Here is a 14,371-nt window from a genome sequence, read left to right as displayed (position 1 = left end):
AAATGTTGTGTTTTTCATCATTATACACAAAGTGCCCCATATTACTTATATATCACATAGTGCTTTATTTATTTTCTTATGCAATGCATATTTAAATTATGTTTGCAATAAAAGAAAATTTTATCATACATTTGTGTATTTATAATATAATCATTTAGAAACTGATGAATTATTAAGACACTTTTATAAATGAATGCCATTGTTTTGTCATTAGTTGTATATTATATGAATCGATGAATTGATATGAAATTATTGAGAAAAAAAATGATTTATTTATCATTTATCTATAATAATACAAATAAAAATGGAACTACAAAATGAAAAATACCTGAATATATATAGAAAACACAGATAAACTATATACCTATAAAGTTGGAATAGACTATACAATTGTATGCTCATTTAACCTTTTGTCTTAATTGTTTTCTTTACTAATAGATAATTGGTATAATTAAATGTGGGCAAACAAGGAGTAAACCCCCATGAGACGACCAAAGCACGAAGATGTGAACAACTTCATAGTACCGTACGGTCTTCAACAATGGGAAAATTCCATATCAAAGGCGCCGAGGTAATAGGGCTTACACATTTTTTCTTGGAGTCTGTTTGTATACTCCAAATGCTGCAGTTGCAGGGATATGGGGTGGATACCTATCTTTCAAAAATAATGGCAATGTTTAATTAGACTCTGGTGCCGTTTAAACAATATGAGGTCTAATCGGTTAAACAGAAAGGTTTTCATATGAGCAGGTATTATAAGTAGAAAACACAAGTGTATAAAAAATTGGAATGTTTATGTAAGGAAAACGTTTTCTGAGTACGATGTATAATATTTGTGTAACATTACTGAATATATATTGATAGTATCTCAGTTGTTTATTGCTATGTCTAGAATGTTTAGTAAATATGTTGATCAGTTGCAATGCCATTTACCGCCAGAAAAAGCTCTATCTGGTAAAGTTGGCAACAAAAGAACATATAATTCATTTAAGAACCGTTTTGTAACTGAAACATGTTGTACAATTTCAATGCCATTTCCACAAAGGAGTTCTTTTGCCAAATTTCGGTGTGGAGTAGAAGAATCGAAACAGGGAGAATTGTAAAATTACTTCTAGAGGTGCGAGTCTGTGATAATTGTTTACATATTTTAAAAAATGAAGCGCATGTTATTTGATCGTGTCCATTATAAAACGATGGTATAAAAAAATCATTTGATGAAGCAAAAACATTTTAATAGTGATTTTATGTCTTTTGATGATAAACAGAAATTAGTGTTTTAATAACATATATTAATATGATTCGTAGCCGTTCCAAAGCCTGTTACCTAATTTTCAATAGACGTAGAAATGTTTTATATTGTAAATGATGTACTTAATATATAAATATGTTTTATAATAGACGAATTTTCTTTTATGTTTTAATGCAATAGTCTCTTATAATTTTGTACAGAATGGCTTTTTATTTCATATCAATATTTTACACTTAATGTAATGTTGTATTATATATCACTGAGAGATGAGACTTCAATAAAATATTGAATTGAATTGAATTGGCGACGAAATGTAGTAAAATTCAAATGAGAAAACCAACGGTTTACGTATTCTTAAACAACAAAATACATTATAAAACAATAAACGAAATAAATTATATTACGCAACAACCATTGGTATTAAAAAGGCTCCTGCTTTTGGACGAGCACATATAGTATTTGGTGGTTAAAATATGTTTGTGAGCGATCAACATTCTGAAATTGTGAACATCAGTTAGAAAGGACTCGGATTTTTACGTTTCGGTAATAAGTACACACACAACTAACCTAGACAAGCGATACAAAGTACCGATCTAAGAGAACTCATATTTACTGAAGGCTACTTTAATTCCTTCAAAAGAATAAACAGTGAAATATCAATCGGTATACCTCCGCTAGAATGAGTTAAAAGACGTCATAACAGTCTGAGAAAAGGCAAGACCTTGTACATCCCAAAATATTTTTACCGGCAGGATATATAACCATTAAAAATAAATTTATAAATAACTATTTTGGGAAAAAGTTAAATAACAAAAATACCGAACTCCAAGGACAATTCAAAATGGGAAGTCTGTTATCAAATGGCAAAATCAAAAGCTCAAACACACAAAACATTTTCCTGACTTGGTACAGGTACTTCCGTATGTGGAAAATGGTGGATTAAACCTGGTTTTATAGATAGCTAAACCTCTCACGTGTATGACATTCGCATACAATTCCATTATATTGTGACTTGGTACGAGCATTTCCTTATGTGGAAAATGGTTGATTAAACCTGGTTTTATAGCTAGCTAAACCTCTAATTTGTATGACAGTCGCATACAATTCCATAATATTGGGATGTATTGAAATCCACAACAGTTAGAAAAAAACCTGAATTTTATGACACTGCAGTTTAACAAAAATCTAAGGCAGAAGAAAAATCTCCCGAAAATGTTCATTTTTAAGCATATTTAATAATTAAAATATTCAAAAATAACAGTAATATGATAAGTGTCAACTTACATTGCTTCAATCTTCGAACGATTTACTTTGATCTGATGGCTCTTTATAGAAAGGCAAATTTCATACAAATAAGATATGGCGAAGCGAAACTTTGTTTTTATCACAAGTTCAGCTTGTGTTGTTACAGTCATATAAAGATAGTCTTTTCTTGAGTAATTGCTATAATTGCAGAACATCAGTTAATTGTCTAATTAATCAAGACATTATCAACAAGTGCTTGAACAACAATATGCAATGAGTAAATGTTTTGTTATATCTAATGGCTTTTAAGTTCTTTGTCCCTTTTCAATGCGGTACACAAAAAGTATTCATGGCTTGGGATACCAATATGATAGACATTTTCGTGTAAATGCAAGAAGTAGTGTCATGGAAAATAACAGAATAAATTATAACGTTTTGTTGGTGTTTTTTTTCAATTCAAAATATTTTATTGTTCAAATATCAAACGTACATTTAAACAAAGGGATTGGACAAAAGACAAAACCTATACAAATCCTTTCCTAAATAAAATATGGATGGAATAATCTGATAGTATCTTAGATTGTTAAAAAATCATTGTTATTTTTTTTTATGTACATGTAACAGGTTTTATCCTTGAATGTGCATGGTGATATTGCACTTTTATGTTTTGTGTAAATAACAAAATTATGTTTTAATTCTGTTGTTTTATAATTGTATATAACATTCTCTCATAGTTCTTTTAAGAATGGCACATGCATTCTAAATTTTTATATTGTGTACTTGATATTATAATGTGTTTATATACTTGTATGTATGTGGTGAGACTTTAATAAACTATTGAATCTAATAAACTATTGAATCTAGTATGTATTATATTTCTGATAATTCATAGATCATTCATTATTGCAGTGAGTCAGAGGAAGCACCCCCTCCCCCACTTCTTGAAATATTTTATTGGGTATGAATGAGGGTGTGGATGGGGTTTACAGAATAGAGAATAATGGGCACAAAACAAAAACAAAAAAGAATAGAGAAAAATAGGGAAAAAAGAATAGAGAATAATGGGGTGCTAAAATATAAAGAATAACTGCAAAAATTAAAGAATCGGATAAAAATATACTGATTACAGAAAAGAACAATGTCCGGAATACAGATATCAAGTAATTACAGAATAGCCATTTTAAAAAAGAATAATGAGCGAAAAAATTAAAGAATACAGAAATGAAGGACCCCATACATACCCTTATACATATATAATAATAATAATAATACTTTATTCCGTAAGCAAATACAGCTCATAGGATTAAACAGATACACAATTTATACAGTTTACATATACAGCATTAATGTCATAAACAATTTCTAACATATAGCGGAGTTTGGCATACAATTTACATTGGTAATAAAGGTACATAACAAAAATCAAGTGTCACGAATTTTCTCTGCCTCATAAAGTTATTTACCCAGATTATTTAACTCCTTAATATTTCTTACAGATAATAACTGAACTAGTTTGAAATTAGTAATTATAATATAATAAATAATTATCATCAGTGAACCCTTGGCTGTCCACTACTTAAGGTAACAATGTCAAATTTTATACCACATGTATAGGTAATGGTAAAGAATCAAATCAAATCTTGAAAGTGATATTTACTCAAGTTCACTAACTCTCTGCAACAAAGTTGTTCTATTAATATAAATAAAAAGAACTATTGCCCCTTACTTTGCAATACATAAGACAGTATACCATCTTATTATAAAGTCAGTCAATTTTATGATAATAAATTATTTACTAGTCAACAAAAGAAACGATACAAGGCAATGTATTTTCCATATATAATGAAATTGGATACACTGTACCAAGGTAAATTTTGCCCAATTGGTCTAATATTTACATAGTGCTATTTTCTTATCAAAACCATTGATTTAAGCCAAATACGCAATTATTTTATTTTTTTGGCAATTTTTGTTATTTCAAAAATCGTATTTTCACCCAAAAATTCAAAAATCTATATTAGAACTTAAAACTTTAAACTTAAGCATGGTCTGCTTAATATTTTGAATGCCTTTGCAGATATTTGAATACTAAATTCTCATCTTCGAAATTAAGTGCCGACTTTTGTCATCATTTTCTGCAAAAATAAATTTTACCCCTGTGTCCAATAACACGGTATTTTCTTACTTTCCAATTTCGTTAGATTCTTTTAATCTTTCAATTGTTTGTTTTTCTTTGGATAATTTAACAGTTTTTCCTATTTATTATGTTTTATGATAAATTAGAGTTCAAACTTGTGTACCGTTACTTTTGTTGACTAGTATATAAAGTGTTCAAATTGCTGTAAATAATGATAATAAAAAAAAACTGGTGTAATAAATGGAGTCATGAAAAAACTTTTGTAATTTTGAATTGTATACTAGTTTTCATAAGAATATTGTTTCACAACTTGAAGATATTTCATTTAATAAACATATTGAAGAATGGCACAGAGAAATGGTAACAAACTTCGTACTTATTAGCTGTATACATCTCAATATTCTACATAGTTATATTCATATTCAACAAAATATGTCTTTTAAATTTAGAAGTTCTTATGCCAAATTTAGGTGTGGTGTTATTGCAAACAAGACAATATAAGAATACCTAATGAAAGATCTTGTTTTGTGTGTAAAAATGAAATTGAAGATGAATACATGTTTTTACTCTAAGTTCTTAATACGCAGACCTTCGAAATATATTGTATAGTGTAGCATTTAAATATCGGTGATATGAATATCTTAGATAAATTGGTTTTATGTCTTTTATGTCCGTCAGTTAACTTATGCAGTATGCTGCTCCATTTATTGAAAAGTCATGGTCACTGAGGAGAGTGGATTCAACAACTGCATGATATGTACATACATTGTATGTATATTACAATGTATGTCTTGTTGAGGTAATATGCTTGCATTCCCCTTTATTTTCTGTACTTCATTACAAACAAAATAGGACACACCAGTACAAATTTATTGATTTTGATAGGATAGAAATTAGGATCCGTATCATAAACTTTCCATATCTATCATTATCTACTAATTTGAATTTAATCTTGATAGTTATTTGCTCTCTAATATTAATTCAGTCATGTAGTTAATGTTCTCAAACGGCCCTAAGTATGCATATTACACTAGGATTCATTAAGGAAGCACGAACATTATAAAAAGTAACAGAAAAAATCACACCAAAAACTATATTCCCCCTAAGAGGCTAACGATTTCGCAACGGAAAAATATCAACCAACACATGTACCCATTAAAACAAAAATCTAGACTACTGGACGTTTCCCTAAACGTACCTTAATCACATGACGTTTTAACACGGTGCAATTACCAGTTGATAAAGTTATTATCTGATAAATTGTATAACCTTTATAACCGTCCATACTGTATATTATATTCTATACGGTAGTATGGAAAAAATGTTCATAAGCGAGAAGACTTTCTGTTAAAATTTAGTTTTCACAATAGGTCAAAATATTTCAATCGTTTAACACTGTTGTTATTTCTAACAAATATTTTTGGCGGTTTACAATCATAATTAAATAAATCACAATCTGGTTTTAAAATATTTTGCAATTGATATAAATCTTCCATTGGTACTAAACTAAATGCTTCAATGAAAGCCTCATTACGCTGAGCTTTGACAGATCTGATATCAGACACGGAAGCAATAGCTTGTTTGGCTGCTTCGAAAAAATCCATTTTAGTCATATGATCTCGAGTAAACTCTGGACTGAATGGGTATGGTTCCTGTATTGGTAATACTCCTCTTATTTGTAAATCTCTCCAGGACCTTACACTAGCGTTGTAGAATGACATGCACCGTTCCAATTGTTTCCTCATCCCAAATATGCGTGTAACCTGTCCGAACACTCTTGATTCAGTTGTCTCAGTATCGAAGTCATTGAATGTAATATTAGTTTCATAAGCATTGTTCCAGACATTTATCAAAAATAAGACATCTTCTTTAAAAGATTCCAATTTCCCGATAAAATCATAAGGAATTTGACATGGCCGACAGTGTTCGTACATCGGTGTAAAGTGTCGGTCTTTGTGCCTGCTAAGGCTTTCTGAATGAATGATATACTTGACGAATTCTGGGAATGTAACATCGTGCCCACATCGCAAAGAAGCATCACTAGCATCTATACGCAATTGTGAAACTATATATTTTCCCGTTACTTTCCAGTAAAGTGTATTAGTACAAAATAACTTATCAACATATCCAGACAGAACACGGGAATATGGTTCTCGAACAAACATAAATTTGTCGGATTTCTGTATAACGGAATGAAGCTCTGCAAAACCAATATCTTTATGTTGTGTTAATCTTATAAAACCTCGTTTTGATCTCTTTATATTACTACTCTTGAATACTTTACTTAATAATTTCCGTAAAAATGATGATCCAACTTTCTGAATCTGACAATATACTAAATTATGATTTTGTTCTACGTGTATATTATGTTTCACATCTTGGTCTTTAGAATCGCCAAGAAACTCATCTGAATTGATCCGACATGTCTCCCGCAAATGTAGTACTCGCTCTGCATATATCTCGTTTACCAAAGATTGATATTTCTGAAAAAGAAAGTAAAACTTTTCCATTCAAACTATTGAAAATCACAATTTGGAAAGTAGCATTCACGCACTAGTTCGAAGGTAAAAATTTGTATAATATTTTAAACAGTTGATGATAGGTTTAGCAAGCTTTTTAAAAAATATGCCTTGACAGAGGAAGAGGGCCAATTCTCCTGAATTATTTCCCATCAAGAAAAAAATATATTTACAAGGAATTCACAATATCACAGCTGTGTGTGTATACTTTTATCTTATATTCAAACAAATGTCGTATTTCAACATCAAACCATTTCATAAATTCTGATAGAATATTCAAAGCATGATCTAAATCTGGCAAAATATTAGGATAAAAACTAATGCTAGCGCCTGGTTTGATCTTGGAATGAGGTGTAAGATTTTGTTCCGTGTTGAAGGCTTCACTGTGACTTAGGGGTGAAGACCAACAATAAAAGCACTGCATCTAGGCTTTTTGTATTGTACCATGTGCGTGTAGTGATCTTGTGTGTCATGAATGAATGAATGAACTATAATACTTCTTGTTTAACCTTTCAAAACTGCATCTCTGATAAATTTTCAGTACTTTTCACTATATAAAACAAAGTTAAAAGAACGTTTAAATCGTATCCCCAATAGTAGGGCTGTTACTAATTTTTTTTATATAAGCTATTCACTTAGATGTCCTTCCAGGCAAAATTATGCACTACATTTACCTATAATGTATAAAAATTGTCTTCAACGGCAAAATCTACGACTGGTTTTCATTTTCTTTCGATTAAAATCCCCTGAGTGAAACACATACATTGTAAATTGACCATACCTCTTAATAATCAATATGAATGAAACGCGATGTGGGGAACAGCAAACCATACATCGTCATAAATAACCAATAGACAAGAAAAAAATGATAAATATATAAAAGCCCTTCAAATTTCTTCAAAACACTGGACGTGCATATTTTTTTTACTGGAGACACAAGTTATGCTTACTAAGGATGATTCTGTGAGTACATCTGGATGTAGTTTAAATAAATTATCTTTAATTCTTTCGTATGGCATATACGTACGTTCTGAAAAAGAGACAAAGCATAATGTTATCAACGTTAACAACAAATTGTGTGCTCTATCTCACATTTCAAAATGTTGAAATTTTAATCTAAATCCATATTTTTTAAACCCGATTCCAATCTAATCAAAATACAGATCATGTGTCAACGCTCTGTTTTAAAGACCTTTCTTAAATGGAAAGATGCATAAGATTGATTGATTGATTGTTGGTTGCTTTACGCCGCATTAGCACAACAAGGCTATATCGCGGCGATGATGCATAAGATAATATTGAATTTGAACAGTGATATTATATCTCGTATATCACAATTATTGTAATTCAGAATACTATGCGTACGGCAGTGAGAAAAATTATCACCTTTCCTATTTTCTTTATTTTAAAACGACTAAAAATTTCTAGGTCATTAAAAATAGTACGGGACTTAAAACTATAGCAGAAGACCTGGAAAGAGAATTATAAAAACATTTTTTATAAATTTTATACTAAACAGTAACACGGTGCAAAGGCATGATAAAAACTGTAAATAGATAAATAAATAAGTATATTTTACCTCTCTATTATCTAAGTTTACTTGTTGTTGTTTTTTTCATGTAAAACGAATGCGCGCAAATGTAATAAAAAGCTGCGCGCAAATGTAATGGTAAAAGTTCACCTTGGATTTTTGTTGTTGGATGGTTTTGTGTTACCCAATCTTATGGTTTGTGTGTGTGTTGGGGAAAGGGGGGTGAACTGTTGTTTATCTTTTCGTCTTCTCCTTTCTTGTCTGATAAATGAAGGTGTCCGCATGATAAGATATGTTTTATGACACGTTTCAAGATATCTCCTGACCTTTCTGACACTGCATATTGAACTTATCTTTTAATGATTTTTGCAAGAGTATTTTCATGATAGCCATAAATGAATAAGAGTAAAGAAATTGAATTAAAGGTTTATGTAGAGGTAAGAAATCATATATCTGTCCAACATAACATTCAACATCCAAATATAAACAAGTAGGGTCAATTTCTCCCGACTTTATTTCACACCTAGGCCATTTTCAAAAAGTCTTTCAATCTTTGCTTAAATTCATAGTATCACAGCCATGTGTACTTGATGGTCCTAACGATATTATATGGCATATTTCCAAACAGTCATCAAATTATAAACGCCTGAAAATAGTCCAAAACCACAATTTGGAGAGATTTTGGCAAATTTGAGTGTTTATCGCAAAAATATTTACAAAGGACACCGTTAACCAAAACAAATTTATGTTGGATGTAAAACTATGAATTGTCTTTCGGATACAAAATAATGAATATTGGTTAGCGATGTCCTTCGATTCAAAATTTGACCAATCTGCAATCTTGTATCAAAACGCTTTTAAGATTGTTAACTTTTTGTTTGGTGGAAATCTGTAAAATTGTGATACGATATTTTAAGTTTATGATATGGATCGACTCTTTTATATTTAATTTCGAGTAGGATCCTGTGAGTAAAACATATACAGGGAAACTTGGTCCTGCTCCTTTGCCGTATCAAGTCATTAAGGAGTTCCTTGTAGTCTCCATTAATGGACACGCATGCGCTATTGGTGTAAATGAGATATTGTTTTTTTTTACTGACGCAGTCAGTAATATATCGGTTTGTGATCTATTTATTAAGGATGCTTCACTATGGTAACGGCATGCATGATGTCACAAATCTTTACTCTGATTGGACAAAATAACGGAATTGAACAAAACCAACAAAAAAAGATATATGCTAAAGTAAAAAGAAAATATTACAGACATAAAATCAAACTTGAAAATGAAATTATCCAGATGGATTAAAATAAACTCAGGTAAAGAAGGTGTCATTATAACCACTGTCAAATTGTTTGGATTTTGTAGGCTTAGCCTTTAATATATGAGTAGCCGGTAAAAAGTAAATAACAAAAATACCGAACTCTAAGGGAAATTCAAAACGGAAAGTCCCTTATCAAATGGCAAAATCAAAAGCTCAAACACATTAAACGAATGGAAAACAACTGACAAGTTCATTAGATCTACCAGGTCAATTAGGCTATTAATAGCTCGAGTGCTATAAATATATCTTATCGACTAAAACTTCCAAGGCGTTATAATTAACCCAAAGAGTACAAAGTATTATTATACTTGAAATAAAGAATGTCAAAATACCTATATCGCAAATTTAATAACTTGTCAAAAGCTGTATTATATAGATCATCTCCCTTTGGCGTCCGTACGTCCCCGTTATACACACCGAAATAGATTGTATCTCTAGCCAATCAGGATTCTTCTTCGACAAAATTATCTCCCCATTACGCCACCTAATCTTTATAATCGTAATCAAAGTACTGAAGTACTGAACATCGGATGACCGCAAGTTCTTGTGGATGGCCAAAAGCACTAAGTCTTGTTTCAGAAAAAAATCTCATCTCTATACCTGAAACTGAGGTTAATGTACAGAGATATATTTTTTTCTGAGACAAGTTCGTGCGTGGATGATGAATAAATGACAGGAAATTCAACCTCACCGTAATAACTATTATATTGTAGTGATACAAATCAGGCTTCACTGGTTTGTTGTTATATATTATATTAATATAACAGTTACATGTATATATAATTTTCATACATTTGTACATCATTCTATTCTACTATTCTAATAATAGTGCAGTGCAAGTGCATGGTGGACACTCTTCTGTAAAACTCCGATTTTTCTAAAAGAGCGGATATGAGTAGGCATTCATATTTTCCCGCAAAAATAAACTTCCATGCAGAGTTACCGGTCCTTGCGGGGATTGCCGCAAAATGTTCTTGAGATATTCTTCCGCATGCGTTCACACAATTTTTCGGTACGTGTGCATAGATATTATCAATGATTTTTTACTTATACATATATATCTAACGACAAAACATTTTCATATTATTAATTTATGTTCTAAACAAAAATATTTTTATCAGTATTCATTGAAGAGATGTATTTATAACAAACGATAAGGAATGTTACTTTTGCACTCCTTAATGTCTGCGTTTTTATCATGTTTATAGATCGGTTACCAACCCAAAACGAAAGTTACGTAATGGAAATCTAGGCGATAGCAATACATCGGAATGCCCTCACGGCCATCGCGATGTAAAAATGGAAGCCATTGTAGTGATGACGCGCTGTCAATTTAGCTCTTGAAAACCGATCAATTTATCCGCATAGCATCATTATGATCCTTATATGCCAGTTGTATTTTGAAAGACAAATGTATCTACTAGCTATTGAGTATCATGTTATGTACTTTTATACATATCGTCAACTTAAAACTATTGTCTGATACGTTGACAGGGGGAATTTTCGAAAGTTCAAAAATATTTTTAAAAATTCTGATTAAATATTTCGTGAAAGGGCAGACTAACAATTTTCAGAGGTTGAAGACTAATTACCCTAGATAACACACAAAAAATAAAGTTTTTTTTAAAGATATGCATTTTTAAGATCCACTTGTAAAGTCTGTCGCCAAGTACTTTTAGTGAAAATTTGTTATTCGAACACACCTACTCTGTTGTTATGACTCATTAGAAAGATAATACTATGTCACTTGACCCATATATTACATTTTTTAGAACTGTAAATTTCTAATGTTATTATATCAACCTATAGCCTAGATTTATAAGAATAATAGAATCTGAATAGAATTTGTCTTTTATGCGTTTTCAAGACAGAATAGTCAACTCAAACACGCCTGAACATAAAAAGGTGTACTCGACTTTCTCTTTTCGATGAAATTATGACTCATTTTGGGGAATTTTCCCGAGGGCAGAGATGTAAATTAATGCTTTAAAAAGATCATGCTATTATCTTTCGTTGGTATTTTTTTCGGCGGAATTTATGCTTATGCACAAAAAAGATCAACATGTATTTGCACCTACCACAATCGACTGTTTTGTGCAATTTTGCCTATAATTTGAAAGTTTACAAGTATCTCGAAGCTCCATACCATAATTAAAGTAAAAACACAGATATAAAATGCATAAAATCCTAAATTATGCACATTCATTAAACTTTTAAAGCCCATAGAAGCAGATGTAAACAATTCAAATTTACCAACTTGGCCTTTTTTTTACCTTCTTTGATAAGGAGAGTTCCATTTCTTTTATTCAGTTTCAACTGGGTTTCCCCCAGATAATCATATCTCTTTTAAAGATAGTACTTGTTTACAAATGTAAGAGATACAGAGGGTGGGTGGGGGAGGGGTGCAATGAAAAAATGAGTAAATCAGTAGACAGATAACACCAGGAAATAATTGTGCCCAAATTTTAGGCAAAAATATGAGAAAAATAACTGCAATTAACATATGAAGCTACGATTTACCCTTTCAAATAGAGAAAAAGTACAAAGGATATTTGTTTGCATTGTGAGGAAAACTGATGATATATTGTTACTTAGTAACTAAGTATGAGTGAGCGGTTTTATTGGGAGATAGTTAAAATTCACGCTGTAATTCATAATAACACAAATTATATATGATTATACTGAACATATCGCTCCAATGAACAATTATCATTTGCGAATATGAAAGACACGTCAAACTTTATTTTGCATTATGATATTGTTAAAATGATCCATCGAAAGTAACTATACCAATTATTTAATTTATTTCAAGTTTATTCGTAGCCACCATAGTAGTATTAAAAAGTGATTTGGTATAACGTTAATTTTGACAGCAACTCTACTACACAGTCTTTATAAGAAACCTGCCAGATTCTTTGGACTATTTTTTACTAGTATATTTTAGGGCAAGAATCTTTTCAATACTCAAAGAAAACAATAATCTTGGACATTTGATTAAATTCTAAAACAAAATAAAGAGTGCATTTCTTTCTAGCACAAACGATGCAAACGACTAAGCGCGCACATGTTTTGATCATTTGTTTCAAACATACGTTTGCAAAGTTTACATAAACTTTGACAATCTATGCACTCGCTAAAAATGCGTCTGCAGTTTGTCGTTTGTCTTTTGTTAGTACAAACGCTACATTTGTTTCTAACTTCAACCTTTAATATATTAAAATAAATCGGGTCCAGGACCAATCCAGTATATCTTATTATAATCCTTCGTAATTCATCCATTTTCTAAGTGCATATATTTAGAGTAATTAAGAGCTGGTATAACTATGTGAATGATACATATTTTTTCTTGTGGAATACATTTTTCATAATTCATACTTGCATGCTTGTAGTATGAGACTTATGTGTGTATTTTAAGAATAGAAATTCATATCTGGTATGTGTTTTTATTACCAGTATTACAAAGAGGTGTTTCGGTTATGGTCATGTAGACCTAGGCCTATCCTCATCAGGTATCCCCTATATTTTACCTTTCTTGTAATATTTTAGAATGGTTCGAATTTGATTACACTTATGGGGATACATATGTTTACCAACAACACGTGCATGCATTATTGAAAGTTCAAAACAGGGTCAGATAACACGGATTAAACGATGCATTTGTTTCTTCTTTTGTAGCGTTTAGCAAACGATAACAAACGCCACACAACGGTTTACAAAATTTTGGTTACAAAGAAATGCACTCAAAGCTTACCTGTAAAATTAGCGAGAAATAACATCATAACCATACAGATTATACAAATCACAGATAACATACAAGAACTTTTGTTGGTTAAAAACGTCATCGTTTGCTGCATTAATTTCAAATTCTTCCAAATCGTTTCCAATTTGACATCTGTTACATTTTCTTGTAAAATTTTATTCCTACAAATCACTTAATCCTCTTTGTATTAAGTCTTTTCGATTTTTTATTACACTTCAATGACTGTTGTAAAAATTCCCGAAGGTCAGCAGCATATATAGAATAAGAATAAGACAATTAAGGGATCTTGACGGGCAGCATGACATTCACATTTAAAAATTGATACACAATGATCTCGTAATTTTATAGACGAATAGGGTGAGCGGCCACACATATTGACAGATGATGAAAATCAGTCAATGCTATAGATCATTTTTTTTTTAAATTTCATATGTGAAACAAGCTGGCGTTAATAGAAACAAGTTAATGTTACGGTCCTTAAATTTATCAGATTGATATAATACATGATTTGAAAGAATAATTTTATATATGTTGTTATTTAAAATGTGATATTGTATTGCAGGGTTTCCTTTTGATGCTTCATAATTAACCTACCCAGAACCCTTCAT

At 30.8% G+C, this 14,371-nt stretch overlaps 1 protein-coding gene across 1 annotated transcript; it reads right to left on the bottom strand.

Annotated features, from left to right (window-relative positions):
* Positions 1-2,464: 2,464 nt before the first annotated feature.
* On the bottom strand, positions 2,465-13,905 carry LOC127700598 (carbohydrate sulfotransferase 11-like). The gene is made up of 3 exons (XM_052204147.1): positions 13,755-13,905; positions 8,101-8,180; positions 2,465-7,114 (listed from the first exon to the last, which is right to left on the bottom strand). The coding sequence occupies exons 1-3, from the start codon at positions 13,855-13,857 to the stop codon at positions 5,993-5,995; spliced, it is 1,305 nt and encodes a 434-aa protein (XP_052060107.1). The 5' UTR covers positions 13,858-13,905; the 3' UTR covers positions 2,465-5,992.
* Positions 13,906-14,371: the final 466 nt, after the last annotated feature.

The sequence above is a fragment of the Mytilus californianus genome, unplaced genomic scaffold, assembly GCF_021869535.1.
Source record: "Mytilus californianus isolate M0D057914Y unplaced genomic scaffold, xbMytCali1.0.p SCAF_5, whole genome shotgun sequence".
NCBI classification, from domain to species: Eukaryota; Metazoa; Mollusca; class Bivalvia; order Mytilida; family Mytilidae; genus Mytilus; species Mytilus californianus.
Note: the sequence above shows the minus strand (reverse complement) of the source record. Positions and strands in the feature narration are given on the sequence as shown.

Excerpts from the sequence above, each read along its gene's own strand:
- LOC127700598 (XM_052204147.1), bottom strand. The coding sequence starts at position 13,857 with ATGCAGCAAACGATGACGTTTTTAACCAACAAAAGTTCTTGTATGTTA. Across the intron at positions 8,181-13,754 it reads ATTTCTCGCTAATTTTACAG|AACGTACGTATATGCCATAC; the intron begins GTAAGCTTTGAG and ends TCTCTTTTTCAG. Across the intron at positions 7,115-8,100 it reads TACTCACAGAATCATCCTTA|AAATATCAATCTTTGGTAAA; the intron begins GTAAGCATAACT and ends TTTCTTTTTCAG.